A 14,448-nucleotide genomic window follows, 5' to 3' on the forward strand; every position below is an offset into this window, starting at 1 on the left:
TATGAGCTACCCTGTAACATATCCATCTGAGATAAGTCTCAGAGTCTTTCTGGTAGGATTCCAAAACAGAGACCCATAGCTCTGTGCATTTCAAGGACACATTGTGAAGCCACCAGGATGACCCTGAGGCAGAATGTTTAGATCAAAGGAAACCTGTAGCTCTGACTGCTGCATATCCCAGGTGTTTGGATGAGGATTAGAAGAGGGGTGAGATCCCCTGCCCTTGTGGAGTTTATTAGCCCTGGGATCCTGGTTTATGATGGAATCTCTCTGTGGTTGGACCTGGGACCTTCATGCAGATCTGCATTGCTTCTTTCTGTCACATTGAGCATATTACCCAAGAATTGGCTGCTCAGCTGATCTTTCATTGAGCTGTTAACGCTTATTGGTTTCACTAATGAGGACAAATGTCAGTGGAGAATGAACCTGAACTGTGTGGGATCCATTTAGCACTGAAAACACAACTTCATCCATTCTGAGCAAGACACGTTCAATAGTTCCAGATAGACCCTGGATATCTATACTGCAGGGACATTAGCTCAACAGATCCCATAGGGATTAACATGCAGCATACACATTCAGTCACAGAGATCCCATAGAACACATCCCCACTACAAGGGTACATTCCCATACAGATATATCCCATAAGGAGAGATGTGCTACTTACACCTATTCACTATAGATGTATTTCACCTACAGATCTCATAATGCTGGATGTGTCCCCAATACATCTCCATTATAGGAGCATACACCCTGCTATAGGGCTTGTTCTACATATCCCTCCATACATTAAGAGATCATTTTAACACCACCAGCACATACATCTATTGGAGTGTGATTTGTTCCCTACAGAACCCTTATAATGACATAACATTCTATTACTATGGCAATCTATATCCTACAGACCCAGCTGTGTGAGTATAAAACCCCATATTACAGCTGTCAGAGCTTCACTGACATACCTGCATCCTGATCCAGGATACTAAACAGTATTCCTTAATTAAATGAAGCATTGGGGCACATATCCTACATATCTGCATTATGTGATGCTCTGTATACAGTATGTAAGGCTGGGATTCTTACTGAGCCCTTACACACCCCACAGGCATAGCATGTAATAATAAATATATAGATACTCTGTATAGGGTGCACACTTAAAAATATCCTCCAGTATGTAAAATGTAATATTTAATCTCCTTCTCTGTAGGGATTCACACCATGCTTATCTCCTCTAACATAGATAGACAGATATATAGACAGACAGATAGGGGAAAAAAGATCCCAAGCTATGGTGTGGATGGCTGAGGATTATAAGTGTTGTTCTACATCTAAAACATCGTAAAGGTCTAACTTTTGCACACACCCCCATTACACTGTACCTGCAACATGCTCCTTAATGCCCACCCCGCCCCACAAAAAAAGTTCCTATATACCATTAACCATATATGGATTCAGTATTTAAACTCAGGGGAAGGACCAAGCCTGAGCTGGGCACAGAGTGGGTCACAGAGCTGACAATCTAAAACAATTGCCATAGGTGGAAAACCAGAGACTCTGTTCTCTATAAACTGATTCAGTGCTAACGTATTTCAGCAATGTACGCTGAATGTAGCCAGCCCTTTATAATTTTATAATTAATGTTCTTTATATCTGCAAAATAAGAGAAATGACACAAAAAAATGGGAATAGGACAACTTAACCCTGTCCAAACCAGCTCAGGCTAAATATCGTAATTTAATTCCCTTCATAAGAGTCTGTGTCCCTTTAAACAGGCGACTTATTATTTCTTTCTATCTTTTTTTTTTTTCTATCCGTTTTTTTTTTTTTTTTTGCAGAGTCGGATCCTTCCGCTTGCCTTGCATCGTAGCACCAGCAGATCCCTCCGCCTGTAGAGCATCCTGCAGTGGGAGAGTGGCTTGTAGCCCCCCGGGTTATAGAACCATGGGAGCCTGGGGTCTCAGCCTGGGGGTCCTGCATTGCCTGGGGGTCTACATGCAGCTGAGCGCCGGGGATAAACACAACGCAGCTGATGGTAATAGAATATTAAGTGAAATGTCTATTCTAGGGACAGACTAATATGGGGGTCCTAATATTGGTGGGCTGAGTTTTGGGGGGTCCCTGTGTTGGATGATATGTGATTTTGGGGGTGTCTAGGAAAATCCTGCACTTGTATCAATTGGTTCTGGGTTTTTAAGAATCTGGGGGGTTACTATAGTGCTTTGGTAATATTTGATATAATATAGATTTTGGGGAGGGGGGCTACTTATCTTAGTTTTGGGAATGGGGGTCTCTAAATCTCTAGGGTCTATTTTTTAGAAATTCTGTATACTGCCTTGAATGCTGTGATGGGGTATTTAATTGGCAAAGTAGATATTGTAGGGGTTCTGTATGACATAAAGCATGGTTTAAATGTTGGGGTGATGGCTCTGTATAAGTGGGTTCTGTTTATTGCCATAAAGTTGTCTTTAAGGTGCATTCCATTGGCTATTTTTTTTAAAGATATGAGTTATATTGATATCTGTTATTTAAGGGGTGTAATAGGTGTATGAATGCAAAATGTTATAGTATTTTATTGCTATATAAAGGCTAATGATAATGATTTAGAATTTCTACAAATCTTGCAAAACACTTTAATAGAATGTTTATCATCTTACCTTGTTAGGGATGTTCAATCATTGAACAAATATTTAGTATTTTTTTTGTGGTGCTCTCAGTATTGATCCATATTAAAATGATTTTAGCATCTTGATGTATATTTCAAATTATTGAATATCAACATGAACCAGAGTAGATTATGATATGGGTAATGACATAGTGTGTCATTGTGTATTTTTTTTAATTTATTTTTTTTGCTTTTTAAAGCTGTTGATCAATTTCCCAAAAGAAGCATTGTCAGTATCCGATTTGTATTCTATTTAGTAATGTCCTGAACTAAAAAAAAAAGTGTGTGTTTGTTATTGAAGCTTTGTGATACAGATTGGGTATCTGTCATTAAGATATATGATAAACATTAATCAATCCATTATTTTGTTGTATGATAAAGACTAATGTATCTGTTAATGGCAGCTTGATAAACGCTAGCATGGCTGTTGTTAGGAGCATGATAAAGACTACTGTATCTGTGCTTGGGGGTGTGATAAAAGTAAAATTAGAAATAAAGACGATTAGCGTCTCTGTTATTGAAGGTATGATAAAAATAGCATATCTGTGATTAGCGCGAAAGATATGGACTGACTAAAATTTAATTTACTGGATTACAGGATAAAAACTAGTACATTTGATAGACTAGAAAATCTAATATTGGGCTGCGTGATAAAAATGGCTAGTATGTGTGTTATTGGGGGTATGATAAAAACTATTATCATCTCTTAGTAGGGTTCATTACAATATGTTAATGTATTCTACCATAACATGAACCCAATGTATCTGTCATCGAGAGTACAATAAAGACTAGAATATCTGTTATTGGGGCATGTAATAGAGACAAATATATATGTTATTGATAAGACTAGTATATGTGGTTTTGGTGGTGTGATAAAGACTTGTATATCTTCTATTTGGGAGAGTGTGGTAGAGATAAATTGATCATTATTTATGGTTAATTTTAATGATAACACTTTATTTGGGGGCATGGTTATTATTAATTATAAATGTGAATATATTATTTAGCTGCCAGTTATCATCTTGTAGGATACAGAGTATAAATGCTGTTAAATTGGGCTGTAGTAGAAGTTGAGGTGGCTGCTATTGGTGTATATGTAAATGAGATGGTATTATATGCTATCCGAAAGGGTGATAATGATTTGGAATGACTATTATTAGAAATAACAATTTTAACTTGTGTTCTGGAGGATGGAAACTGGGACAGTTTCTTGTGTGTGTTATTAAGAGCGTAATTAATATTGGAACATAATTACTGAGAGGTGTGAAAAAGGATTTCTCCATAACCCCCCCCCCCCCCCCCCCCTCCACCTGCTCAAAAAAAATAAATAAAAAAAAGATTTTTGCATTATTAGTAAGAAAGGAAATATATCTATTTTTGAAGATTAAAGGCTCCCAGTTTTCACCTTTCAGTCACTGTGGTTTGGAGTGAATTTCAGGAATTTAACAAATGCCTGTAGGGCCAAGAGCTGACATCACTGTTTAAGCTGGTTTTCAAACCGTTTAGAATTGTTTTTTTTAAATAAATTTTCACCAATGGACATGCCTTGGATATATACTTCGTAAGCCCCTTCCTTTATTTAAATAGATCACTTCACCTGTGTTATAATCCACTGTACAGTTGAAGACGTTGTTTGAAAACCCATTTACCCCCCATGAGCACAACTCCCAAAAAAGAATGTACCAATATTGTTTGAGAGCAATGTTGCTATGTCCATTTGATTACATTCTTTTTGATGAACACTTAGCATGTTAGAATATAGATATTCTATATGCGCAATTAGTTCATTGCAAAACTATTATTTTCTGTCAAATATTTGTTTATTGGTGTCGTGTTATAAACCAGAGGTTTTTTAATACAAATAATGTTGGCTAAGAACGGGATGGATACTCTACGGAGGCTGATCAAAGATATGGGTTAGATAGATTTATTCACAAAACTCTGAGCTTTGGAACACAAAGTCGTGTTTAGAAAATGTAGGCAGAATGAGAGGAAGTTGAATTATAGCTCCAGTTGACTTGACACTTGCTCAGCTAGAAAGTTTACATTTCCCCCAAATTAATTATCCATTGATCCCTAATGGAACTTGGCCAAGGATCTCCACTAACAAAAAAATGTGGTAAAATATAGACTCTACCCAAGTGTCCAAATGGCGAAAGGCACCAATACGTCCTCATTTCTCTTTTACCAAATGGGAGACAAGATTTTTATTAATATATATTTTTTTTTATTAAAGAACGGCATAATTCTCGTTTTTTTATCTGAGTGTAGTTGCCTCTAATTCTCCTGTGTCATTCTCTTGGTTTACTGAATAAACAGTTGGAAATAATGTGTGTTGACATGCTGGATAAGTGCATAAAGAGATGTATGTTTTTTTGAATTATATTGATTTTGGAATCAATACCGATGATATTTTAATAATTTGGGCAAAAATATTGAAAGAACCAATAAAAAATAAAAATAAACTAGTGTTTAAAATTGGGATAAAAAAAATAAATAAAATGAAAAATATATTAAACCATAACATCAGGGAATAAAATCATAGTTAAGCAACCAACCTTGGAGGTTTTTTTTTTTTTTTTTGGGTGGGGGGAATGGAGAAAGGTTTCTGCTGTAGGCAATGATACAAAAATTAAAGAGCTAAGCTACACGTAACATGCAGTAATCAATAATGGGATGTGTGCTTATAAATAGCAATAAAGCAATATACTGCACACAACAGTGTGGTCAGAGGTGAAAGCTATAAAAGTACAGCAGCACGTTGGGCTACGGGGAAGATATATTGAAAAATAAAATAAAGAGGAAAATAAAAGTCACATCGAATTATGCAATGGTAAAAAAACTCTACCAAACAGTGAACTAGTTTGTTTGCTATTTTATTACCGTATAATGCTACATACGTTTCCACCTATGGTTCTAGATAGTCAAAATGTGATGTGTACGTAAAAACCACCCAGACATTCTACCGTCACCTTGGCCGGGTTAGCAGATGGAGCGAAATTGAAGAAGTTTGGGTGGGGAGCAATGATATATTCTACACTAATTTAAAAAAAAAGATGTGAAATAATTTAAAAGAAAAAGGTTGGCGATAATGAGTATGTGAATTGTCGAAGGTGGATAGGAATAAAAAAATATATAAAATTTAAAAAAAATGGGATTAAGAGCAAAAGCAATGACAGTCAAACATATATATGTATATATGTTTGTGTATATGCCAATGAAGTACCATTATTAGAAAAATACAGAAAACAGGTACTCTAAGAGTTGAGATACCTGGAACAGTGAAAGTGCGTCTGGATTACAGCACAGAATTGGAATATGCACAAAATGTCTCAGTGGGTGTAATTGCTGCATTTGTGCAGCCGATAAAAATGTGTGAGAAAGAAGGAGGGGAGTAAGCTCTGCTTTCCATATTTATACATAAGGAGAGCGTGAAGGAGGTGCTTCTACGGATTAGCATAGTAAGAGAGAAAGAGCAATATACAGAGTCAGATATTGAACAACAGAAGAGACAGAGGTGTAAGCCTGGTGAGAGAGAACATATTCTGCTCCTTTATTTCTAAGCATTCAGCAAGACCACATATGCTGGGTCTTCAGAAAAAGATTGGCAGAAATTGTATAGAAGAGAAGGAGTGGGAGATGGTTATGGAGGTATTTTGGTCATGTGGAGAAGGCTAGGGTTGACTCTAGGCATGGGCTGTAGAAAATCAGAGAAGACTTGGTAGGAGGGAAGAGGTTTTGCAAGATTGAAAATCGCCCCGAGAAAGGGGAACATTTTATGGACTTGAAGAAAGTGATGTGGGTTTTGTGAAAATGCAGAGGAGGACATGGAGAACAATTTAGAACATTGTAGACCTTTGGGAAACAATTTTAGGCCACTTTGGAGAGTCTGATTAGAGTGTTGTAGGCCATTTTAAAGAGTCTACGGAATAGGACAGGGCAAGAATGTAGAGGGTCGAGGAGATTGGAGGGAGCCACCGAACAAGAGTAGTTGGCAGTGCAGAGGAATTAAGGGGAGAACATTGGTAGCATTGTGTTAGGTGATAGGAAGACGGGTCGACAGAGTGTTGTAGGAGAGTTGAGAATGTCAAGTAAGATTTTAGAGCGCTTGAAGGAAGATAGGGGATATTTAAAATATATTGTAGCGAGGAAGAGCGCAAAGGACTGTGGGAATGTGGAGCAGTTGGAGTAAATGAATGAGCTTTCCGGAAGTGTTGATTGTAGATTATCGAATGATTGTGGAGTGGGTGGATAATATTGCACAGACCCAGACTTGAATTTTAGAATGGGCCTGTGGCAAAATGGAGAAGTTAGTATATTTTAGAGAGCCAGCAGCATTGACTAGGGAAAAATAGACTATGGAGACTGGTTAGGTCTAGGAGAGTTTTAGTGTAGAGTAGAGGAATGTGAAATAATAACGTAATAATTAGGATGGAGGAAGGGGGACATGAGGAGAGTGTGTATTGTCAAATCAGGATGGAAATAGCAATAGATGAATGACTAGATGCGATTCTATCACCTCTGCAAAGCGCCTTATGATTTTTACTTCAATAGTTTTGTGAATACATTGTCTTTTAATACCTGTGTTACACTTGTACTACTTACCATAAAAAGAACTATCCAATAAACTCTCAGGAAACTTACAGGAATAGACCATAATAAAGACAGGTCTAACCTAAATATGTCACATTGAATAAAATCTGGTTTGTAGTCCATGGAAGACTTATAAAATATACTTGTAGTAAAAGACTCAAAACAAGTCGGGAGTTTTGTTTTAGGGGCTAATTTTTTTTTCTAGGTTATACTGTTGTATTATAATCCATGTTTGCTAAATTTCTTTCTGTAGACTGATTACTTGAAGTAGGCACTTGACTAGGGCGCCTCTGACCTCGGGATCTGCTGAATATTATCTGCTATGTCTAAACTTAAATGCACATCGATCAGTTGATAAAGATTTCTTCCAATATAACTCCTTGTTTTAAAATATAGATTTTTTTTATACATTCCCATATTACTCAGCCGGCTGAATTGAATAGAAGTTAGACTGATAAAAATCAGCAGTTGGCCATCACAACACTAGGGTGATCAGGTATTGCCTTCAAATGGACTTGGTTGGGTAAATTTATATATTGCAGGCCATAATAACGTGAGTGATACCCTGTAGGGCAGGGGTAGGCAAGCTTTGGCACTGCAGATTTTGTTGACTACATGTCCACTGATGCTTTGCCATCATTAAGGCTTTAAGAGCACTTTTGGAGATGTAGTCCGAAACATCTGAAGTGTCAAGGTTGCCTACACCTGTTGTAAGCTATGCTATATACATATATTTTCTACTTGAAAGGTAATGTTTGTCGTCATAGTCAGCTGTCCGGTTGCTTTCCCTGCCCACTGTATTAATTGTTGTAGTTTTACATTGACCAAAACAAAAAAGTTGCTATGTGACATGAAGGTTACACCACATCCAGGTGCCCTCTGATTACAAGCAATATTACTCTGCCACATTGTATCTTATGGAAAACCCTAGTGGAACATCTACATTTTTCTTTGGTGCATCATAACTTTCTTCTTGAAAGATGTTACAAACATTGTGAATAGTATGGGGCAGCGAGGTAATGGACGCCTAGCTGAGCTTGAGATACAAACCTGGACAGGTTATATTACAACTGCCATAGTCCTTTTCACTTCCTTATGCTGTCACTTGTGAAACTTGTGCATCTTTGTATCTCCTAAACATTTTGCAGGATTACAACTTTCCTGAGAATTGCACTTCAACAAACCTGGATAGCTTTTGGCAGGAGGGTCATATTTTTTGGTTCTCACCCAGAGCTGTTGCTACCGCTAAGCTGCCAATCATCTTTACATAGCTGCTTGAAGACCACTGCCTTTACAGTTCCTCTACCATATCCCTTGCTCTGGTAATTTAACTTTATTCATACACATGAGGATCCTGCAGGCTGTAGCTGGCTATTAACAGAGACGGAGACCAGAAATTCTAAATGAATTGACAACTAAATGTGCAATAAAGGAAGTTCAACCATTAGATCTTTCTTTACAGGAAGTGAGTAGGGAGTCTGTGTAAGTCACTGGCAGGGAGGTGTGGCTAGGGCTGCATGAACAAAGTGATTTAACTGAGAAATGACATAGTTCTGGAGGGGCATGATCTATACACCAAAACCACTTCATAAAGCTAAAATTATTTTAATGCTTAGAGTGTTCCTTTGATTGTGATGTCTTTAAAATTTCTACCATCATTATACGTTTGTTATGTGGACCCCAACAGTGACTCAGCACGGCTAGCCAGTGAACTAGCAATATCAGAATGAAAGAAGAGGTGGTTTACTAATTTACTATCCTGGATAATCACTGAATTCTTAATTAAATGCTAACAGCTTGGAGACTGCGTACCAGACACTCTATCTGGTCCTGTTCTTCATACAGTTCTCTGTCGGCTTAAAATATTGATTCTAAGAATGGAGTTCTACCTTAAGGGCTACAGAATTATTTCTTCATCACAAAATGTCCATGTTATGGCTACTCTCTGGGACATGAACTTTGGACCTAGTTTTTTTTTTTTTTTTGTACTTTTTTTTTTTAATTTAGTATTTTTGTCGTGCAAAGAGTATAACAAACAGGCTCGAGGTACCCCAAAGGCATTCCTCAGGCTTAGCATCGCATTGTGTAGTGGGGAATACATAGGACTTGCACATTTTATAATATTTTATTAGACTAAAGCGTGAAAATAAAGCGTGATAGTAAAGCGTGAAAGCAAAAGCAGGAGAGATACACATATCAGTTACACAGACTAATGCATGACTCTTTGCTAATATTTGAGTGAGTTCTTGTGGTTGCTTCATGGACCCAGGTTGCGGGTTGCCATGCCAGCCCCTTGATACGGTAAGTGATCAGTTATCCGACACCCCTGCAAGGTTTATTTCTCTGCTTGGGCTCAGCCCAGTTGGGGGGGAAGTGCAGCATCATGGAGGTGAGGCACCACTCCGGCCCCAGTGCTGTGTGAGAGCTGGTACCCTTTTACCACGAGCCTGGGATCCATTGAGGTCCAGGGTCTTCCCTGTCGGGACGGTGTGGTGGGTCCTGCGGTCGGTCGCTGTGTGTTATGGCTTATGCCTTGTGGCCCTTCACATGTGTGGCCGGTAACTGTGGGTTGTGGCCCTTGTTGCTTTCAGCCCAGGTGGGCATCTTGTGGGGATGGCTGAGGTGGATGATCGCTTTGCGCCCTGTAGTGGTTTCCCAGGCCTCCTCTCGGTGCGCACATGGTCCCGTTCAGTCGGGATAGGGGTAGTCATAGCTGGTCCAATACGGGTCCACAGCTTTCCCCAGTATCAGTCGGAAACATCGTCAAGAGTGTCTCTTACTTTATTGCTGGGGTCTGGCAGGTCAACCTTCTGCATTAGCATGCCGCTTGAAACTGGGTCTGATGTGGCCGCCATTTTGGAGACCTCTGTACCTGTGTAGCTTGTGTAGCCTGCAAGGTCCTCCGAGAGGTATGGGGCATGGGGTGCTCCGTCTCTTTGGACCTAGTTTGTACACACTCCTGTGCCCAGGGGTTTTGCAGCCTCTATGACACTCCAAGCAACAGGCCTGGTGCAATAGTTGGCCATCCTTGTTATCTATCTCAGTAGATTTCATTGTTACGTACATCCCAATGTCATAACATCATACTGAAAGTAATAAACCATTTAACCAAGAAGAGATCACTTTGCCTGATACCAATATTTAAAGTAGGGATATTGTCTCTGTCCATGAAATCCTCACACTGGCCTGTGCACAAGAAACCATGTTGTATTCACACTGGATTTTCCCAGACAATACCTCATGAAGCTCATCTTCCACATATCTCTACGCTAGCCTGTGGTAGCCTTCCCCAGGAAACATGTATCTATTGCTAGTTATATACACTGCCACAACACTAAAACTACCAGCCTTATATCATGTAGGTCCCCCACGTGCTGCCAAAACATCTGTGATGCATCGAGGCAAGGACTCTATGAGACCTCTGAATGTGCCTTGGGGTATCTGGCATCTGAACATTAGTAGCATATCCTGCAAGTTGCGTGGTTGGGCCCCCGTGTATCGGATTTGTTATTCCAGCACATCCCACAGATGCTCAATCGGATTGAGATCTGGGGAAATTGGAGGCCAAGAAAACACCTTGAATCTTTGTCATGTTCCTCAAATCATTCCTGAATATTTTTTGCAGTGTGCCAGGGTGCACAATCCTGCTAAAAGAAGCCACTGTCATCAGGGAACATCATTGCCATGAAGGAGTGTACGTGGTCTGCAGCAATCAATAGGTAGGTTGTACGTATCAAAGTAACATCCACATGAATGCCAGGACTCAAGGTTTCCCAGCAGAACTCTGCCTAGAGCATTACACTGTCTCTGCTGGTCTGCCTTCTTCCCATAGTGCATCATGCTGCGATCTCTTACCTCGGTAAGCGATGCACACACATCCACCTGATCTAAAATAATCAGACCAGGAAACTTCTTCTGGTTTGCAGTTATGCAATCCCATACGCAGAAAACTGCGATGCAGTGTGTGGTCTGACACCTACCACGGCCAGTATTATATTTTTCAGCAGTTTGAGCTACAGTAGCTCTTTTGTGTGATCTGACCAGACAGGTGAGCCTTGGGTGCCCATGACCCTGAAGCAAATTCACTGCTTGTCTTTCCTTTCACCACTTTTGGTAGGAGCTAACCACTGCAACACCCCACAAGACTTGCCGTTTTGGAGAAGCTCTGACTTCGTCATCTAGCCAATACATGTTGGGTCCTTGTCAAAGTCACTCAGATCTTTTCGTTTGGACATTTTACCTGCTCCAACACATGTAACTCAAGAACTGACTGTTCACTTGCTCCCTAATATATAACACCCCTTGACAGGTGCCACTGTAGCAATATAATCAATGTTGTTCACTTTACCTGTCAGTGGTTTCAATGTTGTGGTTGATCAGTGTAGTTCCATAGTGCTCCATGTAATGGAATTCTAGGTAGCCATCAGCAGAATGGGCTGTGTCACCACCACTACAAAGACTATCTTGTGGCTTTAAAGGAACACTATAGTCACCTAAATTACTTTAGCTAAATAAAACAGTTTTAGTGTATAGATCATTCCCCTGCAATTTCACTGCCCAATTCACTGTCATTTAGGAGTTAAATCACTTTGTTTCAGTGTATGCAGCCCTAGCCACACCTCCCCTGGCTATGATTGACAGAGCCTGCATGAAAAAAACAACTGGTTTCACTTTCAAACAGATGTAATTTACCTTAAATAATTGTATCTCAATCTCTAAATTAAACTTTAATCACATACAGGAGGCTCTTGCAGGGTCTAGCAAGCTATTAACATAGCAGGGGATAAGAAAATCTTTATTAAACAGAACTTGCAATAAAGAAAGCCTAAATAGGGCTCTCTTTACAGGAAGTGTTTATGGAAGGCTGTGCAAGTCACATGCCGGGAGGTGTGACTAGGGTTCATAAACAAAGGGATTTAACTCCTAAATGGCAGAGGATTGAGCAGTGAGGCTGCAGGGTTCTATACACCAAAACTGCTTCATTAAGCTAAAGTTGTTCAGGTGACTATAGTGTACCTTTAAGCCAGGGTGTCATATGCGACCGGTCATCTATATATACCTCGGCCAGTCCTCTATCAAGCTCTAGACTATTTCACTGCTCAGTTGTCAATTTTGGGTCATCACTGGAGATACCCATTTCTGCACAGATCCTTTCTTCCCTATGAGGTCTCCTCTCATTCCAGCCTTGAATATTCGCCAAGTGAATTGCTTTCAACCAAAGCAGGGGTCTAATTGTCCCCTGTCTTAACTGGTTTTAGGTGTAGAACTGGATAATTTAATCTATTCCCCGCACCACACCTGTCCTCCTAATCATCCATGTCCGTGTGTTGTAATGTGTGACCTTCCAGTCTGTGGACTGTATCCTTAATCCTGTTTCTGACAAAGAAATCATCAAATCGCTGCAAATGATCAGCAAAAAGAGGTAGCATTCTATCACCTGCTCCGTGTACTGTGACCCTAATCAGTATCATCTATAAAACCACTTGTACAGGGATGGTTAGAGGAGGAAGATGAATGAGAGAAAAGTATAACAGTGACACCAATACTGTGGCTGAATACTTAACTGCAGATTATCAGGACAAGCTCAGATAGTGCTGGGTTTATACTGAAATATACGGTGATCTCCCCCGACTGCAGATTATCAGGACAGGCTCAGATAGTGCTGGGCTTATACTGAAATGTACGGTGATTTACCCCCCGACTGCAGATTATCAGGACAGGCTCAGGTAGTGCTGGGCTTATACTGAAATATACAGTGATCCCCATCACGACTGCAGATTATTTATCAGGACAGGCTCAGACAGTGCTGGGTTTATATCTAATGTGCAGCAATCCCCTAACTGCAGATTATCAGGACAGGCTCAGACAGTGCTGGGTTTGTATCTAATGTTCAGCGACCCCCTTACTGCAGATTATCCAGACAGGTTTACACAGTGCTGGGTTTAAATCTAATGTACAGAGACTCCCTCACTGCAGATTATCAGGACAGGCTCAGACAGTGCTGTGTTTGTATCTAATGTATAGCGTCACCCTGACTGCACATTATCAGGACAGGCTCAGACAGCGCTGGGTTTGTATCTAATGTATAGCGACCCCTTGACTGCAGATTATCAGGACAGGCTCAGACAGTGCCGGGTTTTTATCTAACGCATATTGCTGCACTGACTGAAGATGATTAGGACTGGTTCAGACAATGCTTTGTTTGTAGTGTAAATACATTGTTTCAAAGACCCTCACATTGATGAGCAGGTTAAAGAAAGTCAGTGCGGCGTTCTCTCATATCTACATATGATCTGCACTCCTAATCAGATGCCTGTATGGCTTCCCGTAATGCCACCAGCATGTTAATCAAGCCCTCTGTGGGGTTTGCGTTTATTGTATGAAGGATCTAACTCTGCCGAGGGAAGCAGTCACTCCGTGTACTGAAATCCTCGATTAATATTTTATTACCATGAATCTGCAACTGTGTACAGACAATGGGCAGACAATGGGAGAGGGGGGGGGGGGGGGGTGGGGAGAAGAGGGGGATCACCTTCATACTCAGTATACAGACAGTGTAATGTAGATAAGACACTGTATACAAAGACTATCTGTATGCAGCGTGTTTGCGGCTCTGTGTCTGTGCTTTGCAGGTAGCACAGAATGAGTCTAATAGTATTCTAAGGCTGGAGAGTTTGCAATCTAACAGGTGTGCAGATCCATGTCATTTACGCAGACATGTCTGTTAAAACTGGAATACAGCAAGCAAAGGGGGCACTTTAACCCCTTCATGCCTTGGGCCTGAATGCAACTCTCTGCTCTGTATTATAGTACATGTGATTGACACGTTCATTAGAAAGTCACATTCATTTGCAGAACCCGCTATCCATTCTGTTACACAGGATAGCCTGTAACATGCTCTTATGTGCTTTGTATTTAATACATCTGTCTGTCTATCAATATAGGTGTGTTAGAATGATGTCTTGCCCACAGAGCTTACATGTAATCCCTTATTTTACTAGCGGTGGCGCAGTGGATGCGGTGCTGCGGATAGCTTTGGGTCCCCATGTAATAGTGTTATTCTACATGCGCTATGAACCAAGCATTAGTCCAGGCAGCTCAGGGGAGCACTCGCCCCCCTATAAATCCCTCTCACAGCCACTAAAACCTGCAGAGCATGTCCTAGATCTTCCACCTCCGGCTCACATTACCGG

The 14,448-nt window shown here is 40.2% G+C and overlaps 1 protein-coding gene across 1 annotated transcript in view; it reads left to right on the forward strand.

Moving 5' to 3' along the window:
• The first annotated feature begins 1,832 nt into the window (after positions 1-1,832).
• Positions 1,833-14,448, forward strand: part of VSTM2L (V-set and transmembrane domain containing 2 like) — a 54,894-nt gene continuing 42,278 nt past the window's right edge. Inside the window, exon 1 of the mRNA XM_063455994.1 lies at positions 1,833-2,032. Coding sequence (XP_063312064.1) covers positions 1,942-2,032 — 91 coding nt within the window. The 5' untranslated portion in view covers positions 1,833-1,941. The remainder of the gene's footprint in view (positions 2,033-14,448) is intronic.

Source organism: Pelobates fuscus, chromosome 5 (genome assembly GCF_036172605.1).
Source record: "Pelobates fuscus isolate aPelFus1 chromosome 5, aPelFus1.pri, whole genome shotgun sequence".
NCBI lineage: Eukaryota > Metazoa > Chordata > Amphibia > Anura > Pelobatidae > Pelobates > Pelobates fuscus.